This window comes from Salvia hispanica, chromosome 2 (assembly GCF_023119035.1).
Source record: "Salvia hispanica cultivar TCC Black 2014 chromosome 2, UniMelb_Shisp_WGS_1.0, whole genome shotgun sequence".
Taxonomy (NCBI): Eukaryota; Viridiplantae; Streptophyta; class Magnoliopsida; order Lamiales; family Lamiaceae; genus Salvia; species Salvia hispanica.
This window is the reverse complement of record NC_062966.1, coordinates 26,473,154-26,501,052: the sequence shown is the minus strand read 5'-3', so window position 1 is coordinate 26,501,052 and position 27,899 is coordinate 26,473,154. Positions and strand designations below refer to the sequence as shown.

At 37.6% G+C, this 27,899-nt stretch overlaps 6 protein-coding genes and 1 pseudogene across 14 annotated transcripts; 1 reads left to right on the top strand and 6 right to left on the bottom strand.

Moving 5' to 3' along the window:
- The first annotated feature begins 1,756 nt into the window (after positions 1 to 1,756).
- Positions 1,757 to 4,973, top strand: LOC125205550 (fluoride export protein 1). Of its 8 annotated transcripts, none has more exons than XM_048104573.1 (6): positions 1,757 to 1,854; positions 2,756 to 3,174; positions 3,268 to 3,342; positions 3,463 to 3,838; positions 3,922 to 4,340; positions 4,422 to 4,973. In XM_048104573.1, the coding sequence occupies exons 2-6, from the start codon at positions 2,815 to 2,817 to the stop codon at positions 4,638 to 4,640; spliced, it is 1,449 nt and encodes a 482-aa protein (XP_047960530.1). In that variant the 5' UTR covers positions 1,757 to 1,854; positions 2,756 to 2,814; the 3' UTR covers positions 4,641 to 4,973. The 8 variants fall into 8 exon arrangements, with proteins under 8 accessions (XP_047960530.1, XP_047960527.1, XP_047960531.1 ...); XM_048104570.1 differs by lacking the exon at positions 1,757 to 1,854 and adding an exon at positions 1,861 to 2,001; XM_048104574.1 differs by lacking the exon at positions 1,757 to 1,854 and adding an exon at positions 1,867 to 2,001 and having other exon boundaries at positions 2,791 to 3,174.
- Positions 4,974 to 5,153: 180 nt separating this feature from the next.
- On the bottom strand, positions 5,154 to 7,320 carry LOC125205551 (flavonol synthase/flavanone 3-hydroxylase-like). The gene is made up of 3 exons (XM_048104578.1): positions 6,826 to 7,320; positions 5,623 to 5,950; positions 5,154 to 5,494 (listed from the first exon to the last, which is right to left on the bottom strand). The coding sequence occupies exons 1-3, from the start codon at positions 7,287 to 7,289 to the stop codon at positions 5,282 to 5,284; spliced, it is 1,005 nt and encodes a 334-aa protein (XP_047960535.1). The 5' UTR covers positions 7,290 to 7,320; the 3' UTR covers positions 5,154 to 5,281.
- Positions 7,321 to 7,892: 572 nt separating this feature from the next.
- LOC125208233 lies at positions 7,893 to 12,403 on the bottom strand (annotated as a pseudogene).
- Positions 12,404 to 13,262: 859 nt separating this feature from the next.
- LOC125204127 (selenoprotein K-like) lies at positions 13,263 to 16,052 on the bottom strand. The gene is made up of 4 exons (XM_048102690.1): positions 15,952 to 16,052; positions 13,822 to 13,925; positions 13,599 to 13,746; positions 13,263 to 13,502 (listed from the first exon to the last, which is right to left on the bottom strand). The coding sequence occupies exons 1-4, from the start codon at positions 15,968 to 15,970 to the stop codon at positions 13,465 to 13,467; spliced, it is 309 nt and encodes a 102-aa protein (XP_047958647.1). The 5' UTR covers positions 15,971 to 16,052; the 3' UTR covers positions 13,263 to 13,464.
- LOC125204126 (monofunctional glycosyltransferase-like) lies at positions 16,047 to 18,666 on the bottom strand. 2 transcript variants are annotated; one of them, XR_007173495.1, is made up of 6 exons: positions 18,132 to 18,666; positions 17,801 to 17,926; positions 17,471 to 17,622; positions 17,291 to 17,402; positions 16,681 to 17,012; positions 16,047 to 16,172 (listed from the first exon to the last, which is right to left on the bottom strand). XR_007173495.1 is itself a non-coding variant. In XM_048102689.1 (5 exons), the coding sequence occupies exons 1-5, from the start codon at positions 18,615 to 18,617 to the stop codon at positions 16,770 to 16,772; spliced, it is 1,119 nt and encodes a 372-aa protein (XP_047958646.1). In that variant the 5' UTR covers positions 18,618 to 18,666; the 3' UTR covers positions 16,506 to 16,769. The 2 variants fall into 2 exon arrangements, 1 of the variants encoding a protein (XP_047958646.1); XM_048102689.1 differs by lacking the exon at positions 16,047 to 16,172 and having other exon boundaries at positions 16,506 to 17,012.
- A 2,406-nt stretch (positions 18,667 to 21,072) lies between these two features.
- LOC125204125 (protein KRI1 homolog) lies at positions 21,073 to 24,224 on the bottom strand. Its single transcript, XM_048102688.1, has 2 exons — positions 22,237 to 24,224; positions 21,073 to 21,494 (listed from the first exon to the last, which is right to left on the bottom strand). Exon 1 carries the CDS (start codon positions 24,163 to 24,165, stop codon positions 22,255 to 22,257), a length of 1,911 nt encoding a protein of 636 aa, XP_047958645.1. The 5' UTR covers positions 24,166 to 24,224; the 3' UTR covers positions 21,073 to 21,494; positions 22,237 to 22,254.
- Positions 24,225 to 24,909: 685 nt separating this feature from the next.
- LOC125207718 (protein GET1-like) lies at positions 24,910 to 27,611 on the bottom strand. The gene is made up of 7 exons (XM_048107184.1): positions 27,452 to 27,611; positions 27,232 to 27,311; positions 26,648 to 26,718; positions 25,708 to 25,778; positions 25,549 to 25,630; positions 25,413 to 25,462; positions 24,910 to 25,141 (listed from the first exon to the last, which is right to left on the bottom strand). Exons 1-7 carry the CDS (start codon positions 27,560 to 27,562, stop codon positions 25,070 to 25,072), a joined length of 537 nt encoding a protein of 178 aa, XP_047963141.1. The 5' UTR covers positions 27,563 to 27,611; the 3' UTR covers positions 24,910 to 25,069.
- Positions 27,612 to 27,899: the final 288 nt, after the last annotated feature.

Below are 27,899 nucleotides of genomic sequence, written 5' to 3'. Positions count from 1 at the left end.
AGTTTTCAAACTCATTTCTCTGCATCACTGAATTTTTTTGCAAAATGAAAATTTTGTTTTCAGTGTGGACGTTCTTGATCTTTACCAATATCATCTTTTTATATGCATCTAAGTACTTTATGAACTAGGAGTACTATTTTTGTGTGATTATTACAATATTAATGCTAATATTTATTGTTTGCGTGCTTACCAGAGAAAGGAAGTTGAAACAATGGAATTCTCCTTCCTAATCCTCAATAAACTACAAATCAAACGTCGTCAGCTTGAAATATGTTTTTAATAACCGTATTGTATGTGTTTTATTGTTTCTTATCTTGTATGATTTTTAGTTACTTATCTAAAATATTAATTATTAATATGCTTTTTATTACTATTTCATTTATTAGTTAACATTTCTTTATTTATGTGAAAAAAATTCAATAGATCATGCAACGCATGGGGTTTGATATTAATTTTATTATAGAAAGTTTAAATTGGAAGAACTCCAAATTAATTATATATATGAAAATGATAAGAGATGCTATAATAAAGTACTTTTAGTTACCACTCGTGAGTTACCAGTGAAGCTATGGTCGGCTTCTCACAAGTCACAACGTGCCACTTTCGCTCCTCCTTTCGCATATAATAATGTTTTATATATTTCAAAATTTCATTTATTTCATTGAATATCCCTATCTCTCAATGTTTTTAAAAGTTAAATATAAGAATATCATTAATGTAAGTTATTTAACCATATTTGTTCTAGACATTTTATAAAAATTATTGGAAATTATGGCCATTTGAGGAAAAAAAATGGAAATTTGGTATTTCGTCTATTCTACCTTAGGGTATTTTTCAATTTGAAGATAAAAAATGTAGAGGTTAATGACATAGAATAGAGTACTAATAGAGATAAATACTAAAGTAGGAGACAATAAATTTTTGCCAAAAAAGGAAACGAATCAAACTAACACTGTTTGTCATTTCGGATTGTCCGTCATTTAAAGACACGTTTACCTTATTTAATTTTTAGTAAGTGAATATCATATTCCGCTCACTCATTATACTCACATTATACTATAAAATAAAATTAATATTAAAAAATGAGACTCACATTCCGCTAGTTTTTCACCCAATTCTTTTTTAAAGTCAAATACTACCTCCGTCCCTGAAAATTTGATACAGTTTAATATTTTGGTCCGTCCTTGAAAATTTGATACACTTCACTTTTACTATTTTTTATAGTAGACCCCATATTCCACTAACTCATTCCTACTCACATTTTATTATAAAACTAATACTTTAAAAATAGGACCCACATCCCACCAACTTTTTCAACTCACTTTCCATTACATTTCTTAAAACTCGTGTCGGGTCAAAGTGTAGCAAATTTTGGGGGACGGAGGTAGTAATATCGTAAAACAAAATCCAGATCAAAACTTGTACTCCCTTTCGTCCCATTATAAGTGATTATTCTTTCATTTTGGGTTATCCCACTATTGGAAAAAAGCAACAAATTTATCTCTTGTATTTTATTTTTTCTTTTTTTCTCTCTCTTTATCTCTAGTACTTTTTCCTCTCTCATATTTAATTTTGTCATCTCTATCTCTCTCATACTTATTCCTCTATTAACCAGCAATGGAGGAAGTACATTTTTGGGACATAAAATACCATTAATGATTAATTAATTCATCTGGTCAACTCTCTCTTTCACAATTAATGGAGACTAAAATCTTAAACGTCCAAATCTCTCGATGTAGGCCTAGAAATGGCTACCACTCTATCTACGTCACTAACGAACATATTCTAATAAAATTTCGTTGGAATCACATTTCAACGCTATTCCATCACACAATCTTGATTCCCAAATCGAAGGTGAATACCTCATCCTCTGCCGCCCCTATGCTCTTCTCTCTCCACACTTTTTGTTGTTTCTCATTTGAACCACACCTTTACAACTCTGTTTTATCTAATTAGCGTTAGATTTTGTGCCCGTGTAAATCCACCACAGAGTCTTAGAAGGTAATTTCTACTTATTAATGGATTTTTAACGCAGTGGGGCTGAAAAAGTTCATGAATTTTAATATTTGAAAAGTGGGCCTGTGGAAAGGTTTTACCTTTTGACACCATTCTGTGCAATTGGAGCTCTTTATGCCTTTTCTATGTATTGTTTCTTTGTCAGCTAAGTGAATTTGTTGGTTCTGTGTTGTTTCATTAGTGGAGTACAAAGTCTATTGTGAAAAGCTTCATCTCAACAATATAATGTGAATTGCAGAATATCCAATTGTAATCATTGCTTTGTATTTAATTCTTGTTTCCAATTTTGAGTCATCTTCCTCAATTTTCATTCGGTAAAAGTTGCTGTTTTTACCAAGAAAAGGTCCATTTTCCTTCCATAGGAATATATATCTGTGTGTGTAAGTGTGTTTTTATTCTTCTCTGGCTTGGGGATTTCACATTTGTTTGTAGATTGGGTCAAAGGGCTAATGATTCTTGAAATTGTAACTTAATTAACATAGGCCAACATAATTTATGTGTTTTTTCTCCACACTTTCTCTAGTTGCTGTTCATCATATATTGGATTTCTTATGTAGTTTCATATGCCTTGTTTCCTTATGCGTCACTGTGTTTTATTATGTGCTAAGACAGTTTACATTTGTATTATATTGTGTGGCATCCGTCCATAGAATAAACAACAAAGCTTTGCTGTGAGATCATGTTCTCTCAATATTGTATCATCATGGGGTAGTTGGATTTGGCTTATTTTGTATTGCAGAAAAATTTCAAGTTTCTTACTGAAGTTTCCTCTAGTTCGAGTAGAACGAGGAAAGGATTATGGATCATCATAATCCAGAACTAGAATCCAGACGGAGTGGCTCCTTTGGTCGACTGAGTGCAGCGAGCTCTTCAAGAAGGCGCTCATTGAGCACATCTTTTTCTCTGCCACGACACGCTGATGATGGGATTGAGAGTGAATCTGTCTCGGAGGCAGGGGATATTGGTGACAGGGCCCTTCACAGCACTAGAGTCAGTGCAAGTGGCAGGAGTCACTTCTCCTTGGAGAATTTCGCAGAGAGTGGCGCTGTCGTTCCAGTTCAAGACGACACGGGTGCTTCTTTTCCGGTAGCACCAGATTTGGAGAACATTTCCCCCCTCTCTGTTGATGCTATGGTTCAAAATGGAGAAAAGAAGATTGTAAGCAGTTTCTTTCTTCCTAGAAAGTTGTTTTTTTCTCGATTAATGGTAACTCGTGGTGACTGTCAAGTAGCATTCGATGTTTGTATGCAGGACGAGAAAGAAGTTCCGTGGTTGTTAGGGTACATTACCTGTCTCCTTTCTCTTGCTGTCTTTGGAATTCTTGGGGTAATCTGTTAATCCCTTTTTATGTGGGTGATTGCATTTTTTCATCTCTGTTGTGCCATAGTTATACATAGATAAACACAAGAAACTTTACCATTTCTTTCATTTTTTTATCGTGGACAGATTCTAGTTCGATACGGTCTTCAAAATCTCTTCGGACCAGATGTAATTGGTGCAACGAGTGACCGGAGTTACATGTACCCCGATCTCCCTTCCAATATGGTTGCTCTCTCTGTCTCTCTATGTGCATTTGACATCTGCTTGATGGAAACTTACCTTGCTTTCTCGGGTTCATACGTTCCTCAGGTAGGTTCGTTTCTGATGGGGTGGTTCGGTGTGGTCTTCAAAGCCGACATCATGAAAGTATCGGATCAATTAGCTATTGGTTTATCAACAGGTTTCTTAGGAAGCCTCACAACCTTCAGTGGCTGGAATCAGAAGATGCTTGACCTCAGCGTTAACGGCGAATGGATATTCGCAGTTCTTGGCGTCGTTATAGGTCAGTACTGAACTTAGTTAAACATCAATGGATGATACATTCAAGCAATGGCGTTAACATGTTTGTTCGTTGCATCTCGACAGGCTTGTTTCTAGTCGCCTACTCGATCATTTTCGGGATTGAGACCGCCAAGGGCTTGAAATGGCTATTCCACAGACGACCAAACGCACGACCTATCTGTTCTTGCTTCGGTGATTCCATCTCCCACAAGTACTACTGCCTAACGACATTCATGGTGATGCTTCTGCTGACGCTAGCCCTGCTGTGGAGCGTGTTTGGAGCCTTAGAAAAACGAGAGTTTGATTCTGGAAGCAGCGAGGCGCAGCTGTTCCTAGCCTGCATGGTGGGGCCGTTGGGCGTCTGGATTAGGTGGTACTTGGCTCGTCTCAACGGGCGTGGCCTAGGCAGAGACGCCGCGCTGAAATGGATGCCCTTCGGCACGCTTGCTGCCAATGTTTCTGCTGCTTGTGTCATGGCTGCACTCGCGACGCTGAAAAAGGCGGTAAATATCGACCTTTTTCCGGATATTTTGATATCGTTGCTAGGTACGGTTTCATTCATCGAAAGTGGTGTATGTGTGCAGGTGAGAAGTAAGGAGTGCAATACTGTGGCAAGTGGGGTCCAGTTGGGTCTGCTTGGCTGCCTGAGCACGGTGTCGACGTTCGTCGCGGAGTTTCATGCGATGAGGGAGAGCAAGCATCCGTGGAGGGCTTATGCTTATGCAGCCATCACTATTGTTGTTTCATTCACTTTGGGAACTCTTATCTACTCTGTTCCAGTCTGGGTGAGGGGTTATGACTAAAACAAGGCCGATTTGATCTCGTCCGCACGGGGGCTAGGTACGATCTCATTCATTGAAATTCTCGAGTCGGAAAAGAGCTGGTAAGAAATATTGCTAGAATTCTCATGATCAGTCTCAAGATGATAAGTTCAAATATGATTTATACTTTGTATTACATTAGTAATAGATTTATAATTGTAAAGTAATGAGGGGTTTTAGGTTAAAAAATGAGCTTCTCCTCCCTATCTGAAAATGATGATCATCTTGGTTGAGGGGTTATGACTAGATTATTACAAGAAGCAGCATTGATCATTGAGGGAGCTTGTTAAGTTTACAATAAGCATAATTTTCGAATTTCAGCTTGTATTATGGTCGATTCTGCTCGTGACGCATGGTTAAATCGGAATTGCATGTTTAACTATTACAAAATTAGAAAGTTCATACGTTTCTGGGTCAGACTAATAAGGAAATATTTCATACTTTTGGAGTACAATTATGGATTAATATCCATTTCGAAAATGTATAGAGTAATTATGAAAAACGCTGAAAGTTGAGAATAGATTGAAGAACGGAGTTTTCGCTAGACAATCGCAGACACATGAATCAAGATTATTCCCCACTATATATATTTGGGTGTAGCAAAAGGTCGTAGAGTGAAGAAATCACTGAGGAATCTTGTTAAGCTTGCAATAAACATAATCTTTATACTTCTTAGTCTTGTATTTTGCTTGATTTTGTTGATTCACAAGCTTTGAAATTGGGCCTAATTCAAACTCAGGAGGAGGCTCCACAAACACAGGCCAAGACATCCTTGTCCTCTCCTTGTTCACTGTGGTCCTATGATACACAGCCTTATATTTCCCATTGCTAAGTATCTGTCAATTAATAAAATATGTGTGAAGAAAATTGGAAGGTAAAATTGACAAAAAGAAGTGGAACAACTGTTAAGACCATTTAATTTTTAAAAAAAGGCTGTGACTTTTTTATAATCAATTTGAGTTACCTCAATTTGGTCTCCAATGTGGATGATGAGGGCATTAGGTATGTACTTGACATCATACCAATGGTCATCCCTGAACACTTGGAGGCCTTGAACTTCATTAGGTACGAGGATGGTGATTGTGGACATGTCGGTGTGGGCCACCACCCCGAGGGCGAGGTCGGGGCGGGGACATGGTGGATAGTAGTTTATCTTCATCAGATAAATGGTGTCTTCGCCGCCCATAGCCGCCTTCAGTTCCCCCTCCTCCAGCCCTAACCCTAGCGACAACCATCTCGTCAGTTTGTTCGAAACCTCTAGAAGCTTCTCCGCGTACTCCTCATTTGCTTCTCTGAAATTGTAAATATCAATGCATTAGAAAGAAGTGCTCAACACTCCGTTGAGCACTCTGTGTAGTGCGCATCAATAAAGCATGTTGCAGAGTGTACAAGTAAAAGCACTATGCAGAGTGTGCCCAATAGGAGCTTGCCACACGGCATAACTTTTTCAATAATTTGAATCCGTGTTTTAAAAATAAGAATGGAATTAACTTTAGTTATTTTGTGTAATATCATACCATAAACATGCATGTGTAAAATATGCTTTTTTTTAATTTTAAATAGTAGTATCTTTTATTTTATATAAGTACTTTTTTTCCTTTCAATCACGTAATTTTTGGTAAAAATAATTGTGAAATCCATAAATAAGATAAATAAAGTGTAAATGCAGTACTTACATCTATTCTTAGCATTTAAGAGCTACAACTGTGAAATTATAGTACTACTTAAAAAAGTAGTTGTGAAATTCATAAATAAGATAAATAATCAAGTCTAGTTAAAAGAAACTAAAATATCAAATTCTTGAAATATTTATATAGGAAGTTCCCCTAGTAATGTGATATATCCATTCTCTCTTTAGCGTATAACTAAAAGCCAAATCTCTGCCACTACATCAGAAAATAGAAGGTTGACGAGTTTTAAAAATTTTGAATTTCAAAACACAGAGTTCATTATAATGGCTTTTTAGTTCATAACACTTACAATTTTTTAAATATAAACTAAAACACTCTTCGAATGAATCGAAACGTTTTCAAAATTCATCCAATCTCATCCTCCTATTTCTTTTTATATAATGGTTGAAATTTAGTCTCTAGTTATGCATTAAGATGTGATTTTCTCATATCGAAAAATGTAAAATATAAAAAAATAAATTAATGATGAAAATCACCTATAAGAAGGGGTTTTAGGCCAGAATTTGTAGTTGACAGCTGAAGGTGGCCATATTTTGTGGAACAAATGATCAACCCAACCTTTCTTCCCTTCAATCTCCTTCTGCAAGCTTGTTCCATACCCTTCGATTCCAGATTCTGCGGTTTTCGCAACCAATTCTTTCTCCTCCCTCGGAAGCTCGAAAAACTCCCTCCCAACTCGTTGCAGTTTCGCGATGATTTCGTCAGATATTCCGTGGTTCACCACTTGGAAAATCCCCCACTGGCTGCTTGCTTCGCTTATCAGCCTCGTCGTCTTCTCGTCGTCCGAGGCACCCCCGAGGTCGATCACCGGGACCTCCAGGACCGCCCCGTGGAGGGTGGAGGCCGCCGGCTGCTCGCTTTCGGACCGGATGAATTGGGAAGGGATGGTGTTTGATAGCTTGGATAGTGAAGCAATGGCTTGCACTCTCTCCACTTCCATTCTTCTCTTTTCTTGAAATTTCTAGTGTGTGTTGTTGTGTTTTGTGTCACTTTTGTGTCCATTCCTTTATTTATAAGTGAGTGGAGGGTATAATTGTAAATAGTGTACTTTGCATTTATTTATTATTGCATACAATGGCGGATATAATTAAGGATAACAAGGTATTTAAGTCGTTGCTTAGTTGGTTTTTTCTTTTATTTTTAAATGTAAAAGTTGTTGTAACTGATTACGAATTAATAGCTTGCCGGATGTAATACAATTTATAATTAATTTCTGTTCAGGTTTGATCGTGAGAGGAATTTAATTAGATTAACTAATTGCACGTAAATTAAAAGGCTGGATCAAGGTAAACTTGAATTAACCTGAGACTTTTGGCTAACATACATATTTTTCAGACTAGAATCAAATGCTCATCAAAGCAGGCGGAAGTGTACAAAAAGAGCTTAGTAGCAGTCGGGAAGATTTTCGACCTCTTGTTTCCCATCTCTGGACTTTAAGCAAATTTTCACAAACTTGACCAGATACCATCCTTAATCTTTTAATCTACTATTCAAGTCTACAAAATGAGTCTTTTTCGACTTCTAAATTTGGCTCCATTTTCTGAAAAGTGACACTATTTCTTATCCACCAAACAGACTACGAAAATTAACAACATCCAACTCCGCAAGACAAAAAAAAAACCTTGTTTAGTTTCTATTGTGTTTTAAGTTAACAATACAAATCAATACCATTGTAAGTCATACTACAAAGTTCATAACGTTACAACAATGAGTCTAATCTCCAATTAGTCCAATATCTATATCTAGTAGAGTGGTTGTTGGATATATATCTTCATAAAAAAGGAAATGTAAAAGAAGGTCATAACATTCACTGTGGAATATTGTTGAGCTTGCGATAGGCATAATCACTAAACTTCTTGGTCTTATATTTGGGCTGATTTTCTTGATTAAGAAGTGAAGGAAGAGGGCCAATTTCAAGATGTGGAGGTGGCTCCATGAAAACTGGCCATGACATTCTTGTTATGTCCTTATTCACTACTGATCTGTGAAGCACTGCTTTGTACCTCCCATTGCTCAATATCTGTAAAGAAATGTAAATAGATCATTATTTATCAATATGTAATCTATAGGAGAAAACCATTTTTCCTTTCGCGTTCATTCACATTAGGATGCAACCATTTTCACATAATGAATTCGCCTCTAAAAATATATTCTGGGCCTACTTGTGGGCCTACTTTTATGTACTATAAAGTACTCCCTCCGTCCCAAGGAAGATGACCCCTTCCTTGGACGGCACGAAATTTTATGCAGTTATATTTTGTGTGGTAAGAGGAGAGAGTAAAGTAGGAGAGATGGAATAAAGTAGAGATAAAGGTGTTTCCATTTTAAGTAATGAGTCATCTTGATTGGGACAAACCAAAAAGGAAAGTGGGTCATCATCTTAATAGAGGCGTTTCATTTTCTGCATTTGTTTTATAAATATAATACTCTCTCCGTCCCTGAAAATTTGTCACATATTTCCTTTTTCGTCCGTCCCTAAAAATTTATCACCTTTTACTTTTACCATTTTCGGTAGTGGACCCCATATTCCACTAAGTCATTCTCACTCACATTTTATTATAAAATTAATATATAAAAGTAGAACCCACGTGGCACCAACTTTTTCAACCCATTTTCTATTACATTTTTTAAAACCTGTGCCGGATCAAATGGTGACAAATTATGAGAGATAAAGGGAATACTAAATAGTTAAAGTGGAGAAAAGGTAAAGTAAGATAGAGACTAATGTAGAGATGACTTATTATTATTTTTTCAAAATGAGTACGGAAAAGGAAATGTGTCTAACTAACTAAAGGAGTATAGTTTTGTAGTACTTCATTAATGCTCTTGATTTATTGTGCATTGAAATATTGGTAGGTGCAATGTTATTTCAATTTTCAATTTAATTGTACCCTGACATATCTAGGGATGTGATGTAAAGTTGATTCCTTGGATGTATAAGGATAAGTAGGTGGATTTTGTGGTGTGAATCTTTTTGCATCATCACAGATATAGCCATACATAGTACTAGTGCGTTGTAAATTATTTATTGTACTTATTGAGAAAAAAAAATCATTTCAAAATACTATAGTACTAAATTATTTTCAATTCTTAGATCATGCAAAATAATTACAGATTGCTCAATAAATTCTTGGTAGGTTCGAATTTTATTGGAGTAAAAATTATACAGTACTACTCCTATTTTCTTTGAATTCATCATATTCACGGTAAATTAGTCATGTTTTGCAAAAAAATTATGTATTCACAATTCCTAGATTATATTTTAAAACGGATTTGTAGCACAACCAAGCTTAAATATTTTACATATACTACATGCAATTTGATAACTTAAATGATTCTGCTAATATATCAAGGTTAGAGTTAAATAAGGTTTGTACAGCGTACAATATTAGGAATAAGAAGTCAATGGTCTGTACCTATTGTCGCGTGGTGTGTCTAACTAATCATATCTCCGAACCACTTAATTTTTACTTAAAAATTTCAGGAAGGTGATAAGCAGCATTAATATTGTTTTTCTTTGGATTTGATCTATTTTATAAAATGATTCGTTTCTTAATATGGTTTAGGATAAATAATTGGTTATGGAATCCACGCGTATTTTATACATTAAAATGTTTAATTACGTAAATGTGTAAGATAACATTATTTTTCTGTATACATATGTCCATATTAGTTGTGTAGGATTATTTTATTTAATAGTTATATTTCTAAACGTATCAATGATTCATTTAATTTATGCAATCCTCGACAATTTCAAATCTATATGAGGTCATTTAATTTATATGTATGGGCCCAACTACTCACGAATTAAGTCAATAGTAATACTATTACTCTGCATCATAAGTATTCATTACCTACTACTCTTCAAAAAAGACTATTTCAAAGTTCACATAGATCTTGGTTTAAGTTTTATATGGTTTTTCTTATAAGTTTGTATTCACTAATAAATAGTTTCGACCATATGGTGTAGATTTCTATAAATTTTGGAGAAAGTGGTAAATTGTGTGATAAAAAAGGGTAATATATAAGGTAGTTAGTAGTATAATGGAAAGGCTTATTATTATGAACGAAATAACTAAAATGATAGTAACCGAAAAAGAAAGTGAGAACAAACCTCGACCACTCAAGTTACTTTTTGTACTCCCCCGTTGTTAGAAATAAGATTGATTTTCATTATGCATAAAATATTATTGGTTAATTCTTAAAAAATAAAGCAATTTAATTAGTGAAGAATAATAAAGTTAAGTAGGTACCTCAATTTGGTCTCCAATGTGGATGATCAAGGAATTAGGGATGTAGGAAACATCGTACCAATGTTGATCTCTAAAAACTTGGGAGTCCTTGAATTTGATTTGGCACTAAAACCGTTAGGGTGGAGAGATCGGTGTGTGCCGGCACCCACCCCAAGAACCAAATCCTGCCGAGGGCACGGCGGGTAGTAGTTGATCTTCAAGTTGTAGATGAGCTCCTCGCCTCCCACCGCCTTCTTCAACTCCTCCGCCTTTAGCCCCAACCCTAACGACAAGCATCGAAATAGCTTCTCTACCACTTCATTCAGATTTCTATCGTACTCTTCAGTAACCTGCCTACCATTTCAATAATAATCATTTAAAATGCATATCATAAAGAAATATAGATATGTCAATGCAACCCAACCAAAATTATACCCCTAATTATAGGTTTTGTGCAAATCTTTAATTTCATTAATACTTGGTTAAATATAATTTTTTTCTTTTCCATGCCTATGCATCTATATCTCTTGTAGTGAAATAATACCAACGCCGAACAATTATTTAATTTGTTAAAATATGGGTTATAGGTTAATTAATTGCCTCCATGTGTGGACCAATCTATGCGTTCCTTTTTCAACCAAATTATTTTCACATGCAACTAGTGATTACAATATCCAACCAATAAAGCCATACAAAAATATTTTAGTAAATAAAAAAGAAATAATAAAATTAATATTTCCATTGCGGCTCAAATACTTCCACGTAATTATCCTTCTCCATAGATGCTATGACTTAATTTTCCAACTAACCTCTTCTAGTACTATATACTCCCTCCGTCTCATTTTAACAGTCCCATTGACTTTTCTGCACTCATTTTATAAAAATGATAATAAATAATTAAAGTGGAGAAATAATAAAATAAAAAAGGGAATAATATAGAGAAGAGTCTTATCTACATTATTCTCTTTTTTACTTTATTATTTCTCCGCTTTAACTATTTATTATCATTTTTACAAAACGAGTGCAGAAAAGTCAATGGGACTGCTAAAGCGGGACGGGGGAGTATCATACTACTACATAGTCGAATTTGTTGAATATATTGTTTCACGTCAAAATTTTAAAGTAAGAGGTCAATTTAAATACCTAATTCATTTATTAATTAATTTTAGAATGTAACCTTACTACTACGATTTCGCTAGTCTCGCCATCACATATTATACGTGCTTCAGTGAATAAAATTGTACATCTAGCCCCATAAAATCTACAATCTCCCGCACTTAATTATAATATCTATAGCCTCTAGCACCCGTAATATCTAAGAATATCGAAAATGACACCGTACTTATCTCCTGTACGAGACCCCCTCTAAAGTCTACCGAACCTAGAACTCGTAAAATCCAACGTTAACCACATAAAACTAAAACCAAGCCACACCTAACGCTCGTAAAATTCACCACACCTAGCCCCCGTAAAATCTAACCCTATCGATCCCCAATTCCAAGAACCAACCAACACACATACTCAATATTCAAAAACACACAAATTCATAATTCCATGCAAAATCAAAACTAAAATCAAACAAAAATACCTATAATCAGAAGGGTTCTTGGGCCAAAATCGATAATCAACGACGTTAGGAGGCCTTACTCTGCAGATTCTCAATCACTTCCTTAGAAATGCTGTGATTCACAATCTGCAAAAGCCCCCATTTGCTGCTTGCCTCAGACACGCCTCTAATTACTAGGCTTTCCGGGCCGCTGAAGTCCACCACGGGGACCTCTGCCTCTGCCCCCTCGAACGTCATTAGGCCGGGCTGCTCTTTTTTTTTTTTTTTTGGTGTTTCAATAGGTAAAATTAAAAGTGCAAGGAAATGGGGGTACAAGAAGTCACACGAGGGCAGTGGCCTCGTGGTTGGATCCGCACACACCTAACCCTATACAAGGAATCTAGGTGCGGGAAAGCCATGGACAAGCCCATGGTCGACTAGCCTAACATCTAGTCTAACTATTACAAAAAACTCCATACCGGAGTTGGATCATGCCCTAATATCAACCTTGAGCAGGACCAAGCAAGGTTGGCTGCGGTCGGAACTCTTGACGGGGAATCCCACGAGTGGGCCTTGACATCGCCACGGTGTGTGTAGGTTATCATGTCTCGTGAAATTGTGCTTAGAAAAGTATGAATTTACAAGCTTTCAAAGTTTCAATCTATGGTAATTTACAAGGTTAGTTTTCAAAAAAAAATAAAAAATTTACAAGTTTAATTTAAGGAATTTTCATCTAAGTTACTACTCCATTCTTCTTAATAGCTCTTCTTAAATTGAATTCCAATAGCTACTTCTGAATATATAATATCTGTTTTAAAGCTTTCAAATGATATTCGTCTGATTACAAATGTATCTTAAGGTGTTAGTCATATCACATATGCATAAACATATCACATACTGTACTATTTAAAGATTGTGTTAATTTGTTAATTTTGGTGTTAAATAAAAGAGTAAATTTAGTTATTAATTGCATTCCACATTTTAGCCAAGAGTTTTGACTATTGGAAATGTATTTCTTTCAGCTTATTTTGTTGTTGATTTTTCCGGAAAAGCTATTGATGAATGTTTTAAGCACTACAGAGATGAATAAGTATTCTCAAATCACACCAACTGTCAATGTAAAAGTAACAGTTGATTGAAAGCAAACAACACACTGAGAAGAAAGTTTCAATACACAAAACAGATAAATAACAAGTACATGTCAATTGAGTAACTATTAGCTATATACTGGAAACTGAAACTCCCAAATTTTTTTGATAACTGAAACTGTCACACAGCAATTTTTCTGATCATGGAACTGCACCCGGTTCATTGTTATGGTTCATAAGCGGCTTCGATTAACCTCCACAGCAAGAGCCACAGGCAGGAGCTGCACCTGAAGCAGGATTTGTATATTTCAAGTCAATAACGAAAGGAACAATAAAAACGTCGCAGGAAGATTAGTACAAGATGGGGGGGGAGGGGGGCTTACTGTGATCTATTCCTCTAACGTTATCTAATCCACGAGGTGGCCCACGTGGACCACCACCGTATGGGCCACTTCCCGGACCTCCTGGACCACCACCGTCCCATTTCTTGCTGGCACCGGACCCTTTCCGGTAGGCTTCAGACTTCTCCATCTGCACGAGGTAGGGGAGAATGAGGGCATGATTTGCAGTGGAAATGCTAAAGTTTAGCCAGAAGAATAGGATTACCGAAAACATCGTGGCAAAAAAGACCCCAATCATGTTGATAATGGCCCAGAAGAAGTCTGTGATTGTTTTCAGTCGCCATATTGATCTCTTATCTTTGATAACACCTGAAGGGCAGGAAAATTACTAATAAGTGCAGATAGATACAACTATCTAACAATGCATCTACCTAGATGTTACTTTATCTACAAAAAATACTATGGTTTTAACCCATGTTTATTCTCAAACCAAGGGTTCAGCTTCAACCAAATCAGCAACCAGTTTAAACTAAGCAACATTTGTTGGACCTCTCAACTCATTCAACAACTATAGGATTCGCATGTCTCGGTAGATAACAAACAGACCAAATAAAGATCACATCAATGAAGCAGCAAGTCTCTGATAAGGGCAAAAGACTTTTATCAAGCAAACAGGTGAAGATACACAGCATAATGCAAGAAATCAAGGCTCTTCTTGGTATGATGGAATGGAATGAAGATAAGAATAATATTATACTCCCTCCGTCCCGCTTTAGGAGTCCCGGTTGATCAATTTTGGACGTCCCGCTTTAGGAGTCCCGGTTGAGATAAATTAATAAAAAATACCTACAAAGTGTTAAAAGTGGGTCCCAACATCCACTACAACTAATAAAAAAGTGTTAAAAGTGGGTCTCATCATCCACTACAACACTTATTTATTGGACAATCAATTAAAAGTGGGTCCCAACATCTACTACAATATTTATTTATTACACACTCAAACACCTTTTTCTTAAAACATGTGTCCGACTCAACCGAGACTCCTAAAGCGGGACGGAGGGAGTAATTTCTTTGCATTTTCATTCCATTCCCTCCTTCATTCCATCGTACCTAGCAAATTAATAGAACGGAAGTAGGAATCTCATTCCATTTCATTCTACCAAGAAGGGCCTAAGGGTTTTCTGGAAAGTGGAAAATACATGTATGAACTCACAAATAATAGCTGCATTTGTTTGAGGATTTCAATTTTACATCTTCTTGTCCAAAATGGATTAACATCCAAAAAAAGTATGTGTCATATATCTAATTAAGTATTCTTACATAATATTTGCTTCCTACAGTTATAAATGATGTGATTTTAATTTAACATATGAAGTCAAAGTTCTCTCCCACAATTATAAAATAAGAGCTACTTCCCAATACAGAATCGTTAACAATACACTCTTACAAAAATATCTAAGGGGCTCAGTGAGTGATAAGTGCCCTGATATATATCAATAACAAATAAATAACAGTAAAAGTTCTGTTCTTCGATGTGCTAACCCATCTCAAAAACACAGAGGCCAAAAATTCAGTATTTCCACTTAGAATTCTAACTTATTTTAATATCATACAAAAGGCCATGGATCTTGCAAAGTTAGACCCAACAACATATTCTAAGGCGGCTCAGGGAGGAATGACTTACTCAAGAGCTTTCAAATGTGTAAATAACGGTTGAAGGTATGTTCTTCTATGTGGTTATCCCCCACCTAAGACAACACAGGGGGCAAATTTTGGTTTTCCACTCAGATATCCTACGTGTGTATTATTCTTCTAATTTTTTAAGCAAAAAATATACCCTTGACTCAAATTGTAAATCCATGACAATTTGACTGTCGGTTAGCTGGCTCTTTGATGAGAGTCACACACAACCAGAAACTTCAAAATATGAAACAAAACTTGCTATTCAAATCCAAAATTTTGCAATACAAAATTATCCACGAATGAATAAAAAAAAGGCATTTCGTCATCTCTGAAGCGCAATAATCAGACTTTCAATGTCGAATAGATTAGCGGATAAATTAAAGTCCTCGACCGACACCGAAATAAAATTGCCGTAATGATAAAGCTTATCCCAAATTTCAACCAATGAAGCAGCAATTACAGGGATGTTCCGAATTATCGAGCGATCGATCATTTAAGACGATAACAAATCATCACAAAAGAGATTTCTCATCACAAATTATATAAGATGGACATAAACTATCACTCTGATTAACAACAAATAATCAATCATTCTGCACCAAATTCGTGAAAAAAAGGATCGCGAAATACGAAAATTGTAAATAAACATCAAATTAGCTGAAGGATCAGAAGGAAAAACAACGATTTATCAAAAAAAGAGGGAGAAATGCACCTCTCTCGACGTATGCCATGGTGGGAGCTTCAACTATTCTCCGGAGTCTTCCTTGGTTTATTCGCACGCGTGAAACAAATTCATAACTTTATATAGAGGTCGGGGTAGTAATCAAGTGTGACCGACATCACCGCAACACCGCCACGAGATATTTGCAGTTTCGACACGTAAGCAACGTTAGTTGGATCCAATCAGAGCACGCCAAATCAGCAGACTTTTGCCTAGTGGATTTAGTGGATTTTATCAAATTAAACGTCTTTTCATCATTTTCATTACTAATCTAAATCATCAGTGTTCGCATTAACTCAATAAATGAATTAAAAAAAATTAATTAAACAGGGGTCAAGATTCCGTTGTGCAATTCTCTATTGGTAGGGGTGTAAATTCCGGTTATAATTATATCTCAGTTGAAATTTTCAAATTATATTCTGATTGACAGCTTAATTAGTATATGGTGATCTGGGTTGAATTTGAAAATAAAATCAATTTATTAAGTGAAAATAAAGATAAAATTCGAAAAAGAGGGAATCAACATAAGATAGAGAGAAACAGTATAACAAATGGTTATCTTAGATTTCTAGCCAAAAATACAGAGTATGATAAGATAGAGAGAGTATCATAAACATAAGATAGAGGGAAACAATATAACAAATGGTTATCTTAGATTTCTAGCCAAAAATACAGAGTATCATCATCAGTTTGCAACAGTGTAAGAACCCCAAAACTTACCCAAGTTGAGAGAAATCATCATTCATATCTTTCTACACACAATGCACGCAGCAGTCGCTCGTGCGGCCAATGGAAACCACGAATGAATATCAATATCTCGAGAAGCAAAGCTTCAGCAGCAATACAGGATGATGTAAAACCGAGAGAAGAAGCCGTGAGCCATCTTTCTTGGAAGGAATTTGCTTCGTCGTTGGGTCTGAAGTTCTCTCAAATTCTTTAGCTGTGAAACTCATTGCCCATTTCTCCATCTCTTCCCTCACTTCCCATACAGAGCTCTCTGTTTCCCACTCCCATGAGTCCTTCAAACCCAACTTTATCAGAGTTTCGGGTGCCTATATTGAACTTACAAACACTAGTCAGAAGAGCTAAAGTGTTCAGGTTTTATTACTTTCTTTTTTTGTCAAAAACACATGTATAGGTTTATAAGAGACCACTAAATTATGAAACCTCCATTTATATAAGTGATTGATGATTGAATCCTTCGATTAAATTTACCTTCTTATATCACATGAAAAAGTTATGAAGATTTGCAGCATTAGACTTTCCCTACTGAGGTTTCTATCTAATCTGTAACTAAGCTTATGAAGGATCAAACAAGCAATTCGGTTACCTTCACAACTTTCAAGGAATCTGATATTCTCATGGCAGAAAGTGCAGCCTCAAGATTGAGGAAGCGGCCGTCAACCATCCTCTTCAAGACTCTAGTTTGGAAGGTCTTTCCTCTACAAATAGGATTATTTTTCAGATGGGATACATGTAGGACAATAAACCCGCATGAAGAAATACCGACCTGCTGTAATCCCGGAATGGTGATCGGACCTCTGGTGCAGGGATCATCCCCACGAGCAGGGCGCATTCACCCAAAGTAAGAAGAGACGGATGTTTTCCAAAATAAAACTTCGATGCAGAATTTATTCCATAAATGCCATGTCCCCAGTATATCTGAGTATTCCTTATAAGTATTAGTTATATCTAATGAAAGACAAGCAAATATCAACACTCAAAGACTTGAAGTGAGGAACAAGTGGTTATCATAGCTTCATGAATGTGAATATCACAAAGTGAAAACGAGAAAAAATCTACAATGACAATACAAAACAAGAAAAGAGTTGAGCTTTACCTTACACAAGTAAGCACTCAAGATTCTCAATTTCGAAATTCTCCTCTCGAGTGCTACCGCCAGCACCATTTCCACAAATTTCCTCAAAAATGTGCGCTCGTTCTTCAAAAGAGTGTTTTTGACAAGCTGCAAACACAATTAGGAAAAACTGAAAAATCCCAGCACTAGATACTTTTCTTAAACTAATTAGTAGCTATTAACAAACAGCAAAGATTTTTTTTTTTTTTTTAAAGGAGAAAACCACGAATTGATTCACTCAGGAAAAAACACAAACACTTGGTATGCAACTGCAAGCAGAAAATGTAATCCCCAATCACTTTCAAAACTATACCTGCTGCGTAATCGTGCTGCCGCCGCCACGCGCAGACAGCGAGAGGACGGCGCGAGCCACGCCGATCGCGTCGACGCCGAAGTGGCTAAAGAAGCGGCGGTCTTCATAGGCGACGGCGGCATCGAAGAGGTAATCGGGGGCGTCGATGAGCTCGGCCTCGGCCAGGGAAGAAAAGGCAATCAGCTGGCGCCAACGGTGAGAGAAATCTGGAAGGATTACGGAGGAAGTAAGGCGGAGAATCAAGAGAGCGACGGAAAATGCGGAGAGGAACAAATACTGGGAAATGGTTGAGCTGCGATTGAGGGAATAATGGCGTTGTAAGGAGGAGCTCAATTGGTATTTGGTGTTTAGGGGTAATTTATGGTTTGTTGTTGATGTGAATGATATCGATTGAGTGCCTTTGCCGGAGATTGTTGGAAATGGCGGAGCTGCGGCGGCGGAGAAGAATGTAGGATCGGAAAAGTGGTTTGGTCGGACATGGATCATGGATGCTGATGCGAGTAGAAAATATCACCATACTAATAATATTGATGATAATCAATAAATATATTAGAATAAAAAATGGAGTACTTTTTAGGCCATCCGCAACGATATCTCTTATCCGTCTTTTACCGTCTCATCTCTTCACTATTCATGGGCCCCACTATACTTTTCAGCTCGTCTCTTAACTAAGAGACAACACCTGCAACCCTCCATCTCTTAACCATCTCTTAACTATTCATTCAATTTCATTTTTTTTTTTAATTCCAACAAATTCAATTAATAAAAACACACTTCATTAAAATAAAATAAATATTACAACTTAAAAGCCTAAAAAATAGAAAAAAAATACATAATTTAAAATTCTAAAAAATAAGAAAAGTACATAATTTAAAATCCTAAAAAATAAAAAAAAATACATAATTAAAATACTCTAAATGAAACTATAAAAACTACTCCGCCGGCGAATCATCATCCCCCGAAGTCGGCGGTGCAGCCTATACCAAGTTGAGCTCTCATATACTCAATTCCGGCCATATGGGCTGCAACTTGGCCAGGATTCATTTTTGAGAGGTCCGCCATCGTGGCGACTAGGTACATGGACATTAGGGTGTGTGAGCACGTGCCCGTGCCGGAGCCCGAGCCCTCGCCCGCCTGGCTTGGTCCGCCGCGGCCCATCCCTCTCGCTCTCGCTCTCCCCCTGGCTCTAGCCGCCTTCGCCGCCTTGGTCCCTTGCGGCCGACGTCGTGCACCGGAAGAAGACCCCCTACATCATCGGTTGGTGTGCCCTTACGTGAGGTGTTGCCTTCGCCGCCATCACTAGACGAGTAATGGCCACGCGTCGTGCGCTTCGTGCGTTTCGAGCCCGACTCGACACCGCCAGCCCACCTTTCAAGGTGGTGGACTTGCGACCAAACATCGACAAGCTTGAAATCTTTGCCGAAGTCGTCTTTGAAGACCCGCAACGCCGCTCTCAGAATGTCGGCTCCACTGGCTCCGCTTTGATAATTCACCTCTTCTCCCCTGTATATTGCGCAAAAAATTTTGACATATCTGTCGCTTCGCTCCCAATGACTGCGGAGCATCTTCACGTTGCGGGGAACGGTATTCGTCCGCCTTCGTGCATTGTAAACTTCGGTGACTTTTAGCCAAAAACACTTGTGGGTTTGTTGATTCCCGACGACAGGATCGTACGAGACGCCGATCCAAGCGTCGTACGCAGCCAACGTCTCGGCTTGGCCAGTATGCATGACGACCGCCGTCTCCCACAGCCTCTGCATCCGCTGCCTCCTCTTCCTCCTCGGCATTGACGCCGAGACCGAGGCCGATCCCGCCGAGCCGGAGCCGGAGCCGGAGCCTCCACCAATTGGCCAGTCGGGCAAACCGTTCGGGCGCTGCAAAAATTTCTCCGGAATTTGGGATAATCCCGGCGATTGCCCGTACCTCTGGGGGGGAGGGACGATAGTATGCATCCACATAAAAATGTGGTGTTTGGTACGTCGGCGGGGTGGTCGAGCCTTGGGTGCCCGGCGACGAACCGGGAGTACCCAAACAGTGGTACATGCTCACCCAATCGTCGAACGAGTTCAAGTCGAACTCGACGGAGCGCCGCCTACCGGAGCCGCCGCCGCTGGAGTTTCCATCGCCGGACATTTTTTCAACAATTTGAGAGTAGTGTTTGTGTGTAAAATGGAAGAGGAATGAGGAATGAGAGTAGTGTTTGTGTGTAAAATGGTGAATGGAGTATGGAGTATATTTATAGAAGAATAAAAAAAAAATTGAAAATTCGACCGTTTTGTTCCCAATTTTTTTTATTAAATTCGAATTTTTCGAATTTATAAAAAAAAAAAAAATTTATTACGTCATAATTACGACGCCCACTTGCGGGCTGGCGAGTGGGCGTCACGCAATGCTCCAGCGCGCGCCACGTGGGCGCGCGCGTCGTCTCGCCAGCTCGAGGCCGGCCTCGCCGTGTCGCGTCGCGCGACGAGATGTCTCGTCTCGTCGAGACGAGACGAGCCTCGCAACGCTGACTCGATGCTGGCTCGTCTCGTCGAGACGAGACCGAGCCCGCGTTGCGGATGCTCTTAGAAGAAATGATAAATAACTTAATACTCCGTATTCAGAAAAATAGACACATTGTTTATCGATGAATAGAAAAAAGGTAGTGAAAATAATGCAGTGGATTGTGGAATTCATGCCCTAAAATAATTTTTTTTCAAAATGTCTATTTTTGGAGAACGGCACAAAATGAAAATAGTTGTTATTTTAAAAAAACGGAGGAAGTACTAATTTACTCTTATTCTTATCATGTATTTATGCTCCAATTTTGATTTATCTTTCAACACATTCTGTAGTTATGATATCTGAATATAGATGGCCAAGATCTAATGCCACATTCATTATCAAATAAATTCTACAATATCATCATAACCGATGTACTCTAAAATGTATCAACTCATATTCAACAATAAGTTACATGTTTGATAAAAGAAATTTCAAGTTTTTTCTGCCAAAATACAAGCAAAACTCTTTGAAGTGCAAAAATCTCATCCCACTCAGTTAGAATAGGAATACAACTAGTTCACAAAAATAAGTTTAATGGCTTCTAATCTACAGTCTCTCTGCATTTCAGTTTACAAAATCATCATCCATGTTCTCTTGGAAAGATGAATCTGAAAGCGTCTACTTTGTACCTTAACTTTCAACAAAATCCCCATAGGGTAACGGTGGCAATGGCGGTCTTTAAAATACACGGGAGCATCTGTGGCTGAAACTACAGAATCGAGCATCGTTGATGAGCGATGGCGATCTTTTCATTCCAATGCTGGGAGGGCTGAGAATAGGGTATGTATGCTATCTCATCTCAACTAAATTTTGTATCTGAAATACAAAAAACCAAAGACATCAAACTAGATTAACGGCTGTTTTACAACGATTGAAACGCTATAAGCAAATAGAGAAAAGCATAATGAAATTAAGGATACAGCGGCATTCATATGCAACAATAAAACTTCTGGCACGTAGATGTTCAAGTGCACTACTATACATCATATACCTCGGGTGTAGTCATAGGCAGTATATGAAACTTCTCCATTTGATTAACTAAGCAAGATTTTATGAAGAAAAAGTATAACAGGAAGAAAAGGAACAAAGACTTGAAAAAGGGTAAATGTAATGTTCAAGCCTAAAATGATCTGAAGAAGGCCTAAAGACAGAGAAAACATGAGACAAACTGACAATAGAAATAATAAACATCAAGATTTAGAAATCAAACTACACGATCGCAGACCAAAATCCTTAATTCGAAGAGTTTGAGAAACGCTATAAAGACGTGGATTCCTTGAAAAGACTCTAAATTGAGTACAAGAACCATATTCCATTAAAAAGGAATTTCAAATTTTGGATTACACTTCAGGCATAATAGTTCTTTCAATAAAAAGGCAGTCTTCACAAAGTAATCTAATAATGTTATACCCAGTTACTAAGTTTTTGCTATGTTAAAACAACTAGACTAGTCATAAATGGCCAAACAACGAGCAGCAACAGCAAAACAAAAAAAAAACATTAATTGTGCACATCAACAAAAGGACTATATATGTGTGTGCTTGCAGAAATACATTACCTGCTACAGAAATAAACTTCAATTCTTGCTCTTAGATTTGGAGGGAATTTTCCCATATGCCATAAGCCTGGACTGAGAAATTTTGAGTTCAGCCTGTTGCTGTTTTCTCTTCCTCTTTCTGGAAATAGTTGCCTCGTCCCCATTCGACTCCACAGGTTGTGATTTTTCACTTCCCACCGCCTTATCCTCCACCTCTTTTCCCTTACCCTCGTGGTGCCTCCCCTTCCTATCCTCATCAACAACCCGAGAACTACTTCCCTTTCGATATTTACTTTCCTTTAGCTGGATAGTCTTGATTCTAGGCACCTTCCATTCCTTCTCCCTATACGGAGCTATCTTCTTCAAAGAGACATACTGATTCAGTTCCTTGTCGTCCAGCGCCAGAATCTCTTCTGAGGTCAATCCAAATCTCTTAGCCTTTACTGGTCTGTATTTGAATCTTGTTTTCAAATCTCCTATGGTGTCCTCATAATCCAACTTATAGTACTCATCCAAGAGCTCCTCTATAACTGCCTTCTCTACTTCACTCGGTTTGTGCTTTCTTTTCCTCTTACTCCCCCTCTCCTTTCGCTCATCGCCTCCATCTTCATCCACCACATCTTCCTCCCCTTTGGCCAACCTATCTTTCATTATCCGTTCTCTTACTGACTTGAACCCTGCACCGGCCTCATCCACCTCGTCCCAACCCTTATCAAGTCCAAGCAACTCATCTTCCTTGTCAAAATCCGGCTTCTCAAGACCCTCCTCGTCTTCATCGCCATCACTCCCAAACTGCGGATCCACATCCTCAGCACCATAATACTCCTCACCGAACGCTTCCTTCATCTTCCTATCATGAGCCACGGGGTCAAATTCATCCTCCAAATCATCCTTATCTAAAAATACCCCTTCCGCCTTCCCAATCCCAGCTACCTCCCTAATCTTCTCCAACTTCTCATTTATCTCTTTCTTCTTCAAGTTCTTCAACCTCTTCAACTCCTCCTTCCTCTCAAACTCTGCCTGCGCCATCCTCTCCTCCTTCCTCTCCCTCTGCGACTTCCTTGCATTGTCCTTCTTCCTCACAGACCCTTCCACTCTCCTCGAATGCCCCATCACCCTGTCGCCAGCATTCTCCTCAAACCTAAAGTTAAACTCCCTCTCGTAATCCTCTTGCTTTTCCACCTCATCCTCGTCCTCCGAAATGTCCACCTCCACATCGCCCCGGGCATTACTTTCCTCATCATACAACCTTTTCCAAAAATATTCCTTCAAAAACATCATTTCTTCATCCAACTTCGTATCCTCCCCAAAATACTTATCCATCTTCTCCCCAAGCACATCATCCTCCTCCTCATCCTCCTCGTCCTTCCCGCTACTCTTCACTCTCAAAAAATCCCCATCATCATCATCACCATCAGTTTCCCCCTCATCCAGAGATTGCACTATCTGCTTCCTCCTCTCCTCCTGCTCTTGCGAATAACTCTTCACCTTATCATCATCATCCCCATTTTCCTCCTCTTCATCACTCAGCTCTGGACCAGCCTCAATCAATTGCTTCGAAACAACATCTTTCAAATACATCGGCTTCCCCTTCTTCTCCTTCTTCTTATTAGAAGAATCCTCGTCTTGATCGCTGTCGTCGGAGTCAGAATCGAACAATTTCGCATCAGGCTCCCTCAAAATCGGGTCTTGATTCTTCACCTTAATCAACGCATCGAAAAATTTGGCGTCGGTCTTCTTACTCGGTTTCGTGAACTCCTCCTCCGACGAGGATTCCTCGGAATCCGACGATTCAACTTTGCCCTGCTTCTTGAGGGCTTCGTACCTGTGAAGTTCCTCTCGCTTCTTGTTGTGCTCGTATCGTTTGGCGAATTCCTGGTCGATTTCGATTTTGGAAATGTCTTCGTCTGAAGAATCTCCGTCGCCGGCGAAGAGCTGTAAACGATCCATTGCCGGAGGATTGAGACTGTCAGCAAAGTCCAGGTTTTTGAATTCAAATTAGGGGTTTTTCTAGGTTTAGGGTTTTAGTGTACAAATTCTGGAGCATGATTTTGAAATCTTGGGTTGTAGGAGAGTAGCATAAAGCCCAAATATAAAGTGGGCTTTTCATCATATGAAAAGCCCATGTCACTCTACTTGCCTAAGATTTTGCAAGTTGGTAGCACTGTAGTATTTAAATTGATGTATATATACTTCGTATTTTCGACGGGAAAGAACTCACATGTGAATATCGCAGTATGCACCCACTGACCCACATGTCATCTTCATATGTTGTTATTATTTCATGTCCCATCTCTGACGGCATATTCACCATGAATATAGGCTTGCTTTAATACTATGTTAAAGTTAAAGAATTGTGATTCTATTCGTTGAAGCATACTTGATATGTAAAGGAGAGATCAACAAAATCTTAATGAGACTCTCTAAAAATCAATATAGTCATTTTATGAGTGACTAACTGGATATGTCAATTAATCTCTTCTTACTACGTATTTTTGATTTGAGACAACTCCCATGAGAATATATCAACACATTGTACACAAACAATTGATTAGCGTATCATGTAATGTTTCCGTTGAAGCCAAGCAACTGGTTTTATATATCAGATGCACAAAATATTGCTGGTTTTGTACAATCAACACTTTGGATCCTATTTGAAAAGTACAAGAATAAATAAAGATTGTACACCAAAACTGGACAGAACTTGAACTGATTGATCACTTGTTATAATATGAAACATTTGATCTAAATAATGGTAAAAGAAAAGAGAAAAGTATAATGACAGGCTAATCTAAGTAGTCTCCTTCTGCTGTTGATGATCATTTTACTCAAAACATCCTTCAAAGTTCAAATCTTAGTCGAATACCTTCCTGCAAACAAACTTGCTCACTCTGGTGGATACTATCAACCATGGTATGATTCCAATCTGTAGATGCATAAAACGGAACGTCAGAAGCCTCGTTCTTATAAAAAAGATCACCGCTTCCACGAAGCAGTGAAAATATATTCTGGCTGGCTTCTCCTATTGGCGTAGTCTTAAACGATCGCAAGAGAGAACCAACTACTAACACTTTTTTTTGGAAAGCAAGTTACTATTCTTTAAATTCAATGGAGTAAGATTTTCCATGCACTTTGAAAAGTAGTTATAGCATCAAAATCAGTGCAGGGCGTAAAGAGGGTGGAAGGGGTTTCAGTACCACAACACTGTCCTTCAAAGAACTTCCTGCTCTCCAAGAAAGCAACCTTCCTGTAAACTCAAGCTCCAATAAGTCAAGAATCAAGGAATTGAAACTCAGACAACAAAGGAAAGACAAGATGGGAGAGAAGCACTACCAAAAGGGTGCACGAGTTGATCGGATATTGTGGCCACGGGTATCTTCCAGAACCATAAAATCAGCACAAAATACGTAAATACCTGCACAGTAAACTCCAACAGTCTAAGTATTTTGAAAGGTTGATCCTGTGAGCAGCATTTAAGAGTTAAGTAATGACCTTTGATATCATCAAGTGTTTTCCATATGCACTAACTGACAACTTCATATCCTTCTCTTTCATCTCTAGATCTGGATAGGATGGTACAACAAAAACTTATGAACTTGAATTTTCTGACATGCAATACATCAATGCAATTAATGAAGCATTAAAGGAGTCAAAAGATTTTTAAGAAAAAAATGAAAACAGAGAAGCTGAGAATGACATGTAAATATGGCCAGCAATAAATATATAAATAAGAATGAAACAAATAAAAGAAGAATGTGCCTTAAACATATGTGCAATGGAGGGTCAAGAGAGCTGCATCTAGGCCAGAGACGGCGCTTGACATATCAGGATTATCCATTTAAAGTTTAAACATAAGAATTGGATAGACTTGACATAAGGCAAACAGCAGAATGACGAAATGGTGCTCAGACTTTCTTGCAAAACAGTCTATAAGGTACACATAGTGAAAAGATGTCGAGAGATGATAATTTGATTCAGATCGCCTACCACCAACCAACAACAGATTACAGGTGGAACCATGTCAATGAAGGCCGTGAAGATGATGAATTTGTTTATTTTTATCCAATAAGAACTAGCATGGATCAAATGAACTAGTTCACATTCCTTAAGTTCAGTGAAATTTCAAATCATTATAGTGCTTGAATTAAGACAAAAAGTAACAACTGCTGAAGTCAAAATTATGGAAATATTAGAAGCAAGCAAATAAATCAGTGATTGAGTAATTTTGAGAATGCAAAGGATCCCGATAAACAAGCTTCTTATGGATGCATGTTATTAACTTATTACATGCATTTCTCAGTCTGAAACATGTAAGATATTATGATTCACATGGCATTTAATTATACAAAAACTGCAAATGAGATAACCAATGCTGAACTTTAAGGAAAATCATTTTCTAAAAAAGAGAACTGGGAAATAAATTATATCCTACATCTTGCAAGTTCCTTCTCCTTTGCAGCTGCTGTTCTTCTTAGTTTTGCAGCTTGCGCGAACGTTGAAGGCCTGAAAAAAATGACTGGCAAAATGAGTATCCATACCCAATAACAAGATTACAAGAGAACTTCAAATGAAAGCAGCACTAATTTTCAATGTAATCTATAAATTTCTGGAGGCTCAACTGATTGATTAACCAGTTCCACAAATGGATATCGTAATCATACGATGCTTTCCAAAATGAATAAGCACTATGATGGTCTGAATCCAATTATATTCCTATCTTCATTTCATATAATTCAAAGTATTGTGAGTACATGAAGAGAATGTGTACTTTACTAAGTAATAGTACTAATCTAATGATCATATATATCATCAATCCAAATAATATATGGCTTCTCTGGAAAATAAGTGAATTTCAATAACTTAAGAGAATTGATCCCCCAGCCAATTATAATAAACTTGCATTAATAAAAGAAGATGAAATCATGCATGAAATCGGGCATTATTTATCAAAATCACAACCAACGCAAGCTCATAATTTTACCATAGAAATACATATATATGCAGAATCGTACTTACTGCGACAATGTACTGGCCTCTTTCAAAAGCTGCTTGATTTCGCGTCGCAATTTACCGTCCAAATTTTCGCCGGATCCTTTCTGTGTGACCCAAAAATATATGTTAACATATCAAAATCATATGTATTTTCTCGAAATGCCATGAATTAATTAGATAAGCTCCCAAAATCGGAAAAGCGAAATCAATTAACTCCGCCGAAATAGGAAAAGAAGAAGAAAACCTTGTTTTTTTGGGAATCGATATACTTAGATACGAAGTGGAAAGCAAATACAAGGATGAAAATCACTGGAGCTGCAAACGATTTCCTCTGCTCCGTTTGAATGTTTTCCATTTCTTCGATTTATCTGGCTTTGTGTTGCCTCTTTTTTTCCTTCAAATTTGTGCGAAACAGTTATACTGTTCATTGGCTTAAACGACGTCGTGGGCAGGTCAAGTTGATCCAACATTACTTTATTTCATAAAATAAAAAAAAGGATGTTCAAATTTCATGTATGCTAAAATTTTCCGGGTAACTTTTAAAAGTTATGAGACCCCCAAAAAAATACTTATTCCGCCTCACTTAAATACATTTTCCTTTTTGAAATATCTCATTCTAAATAAAACAATTCTAAATATATAAATATCATTTTCTCTATTATTCTCCGTCTCTTACTTTATTTTCTCCACTT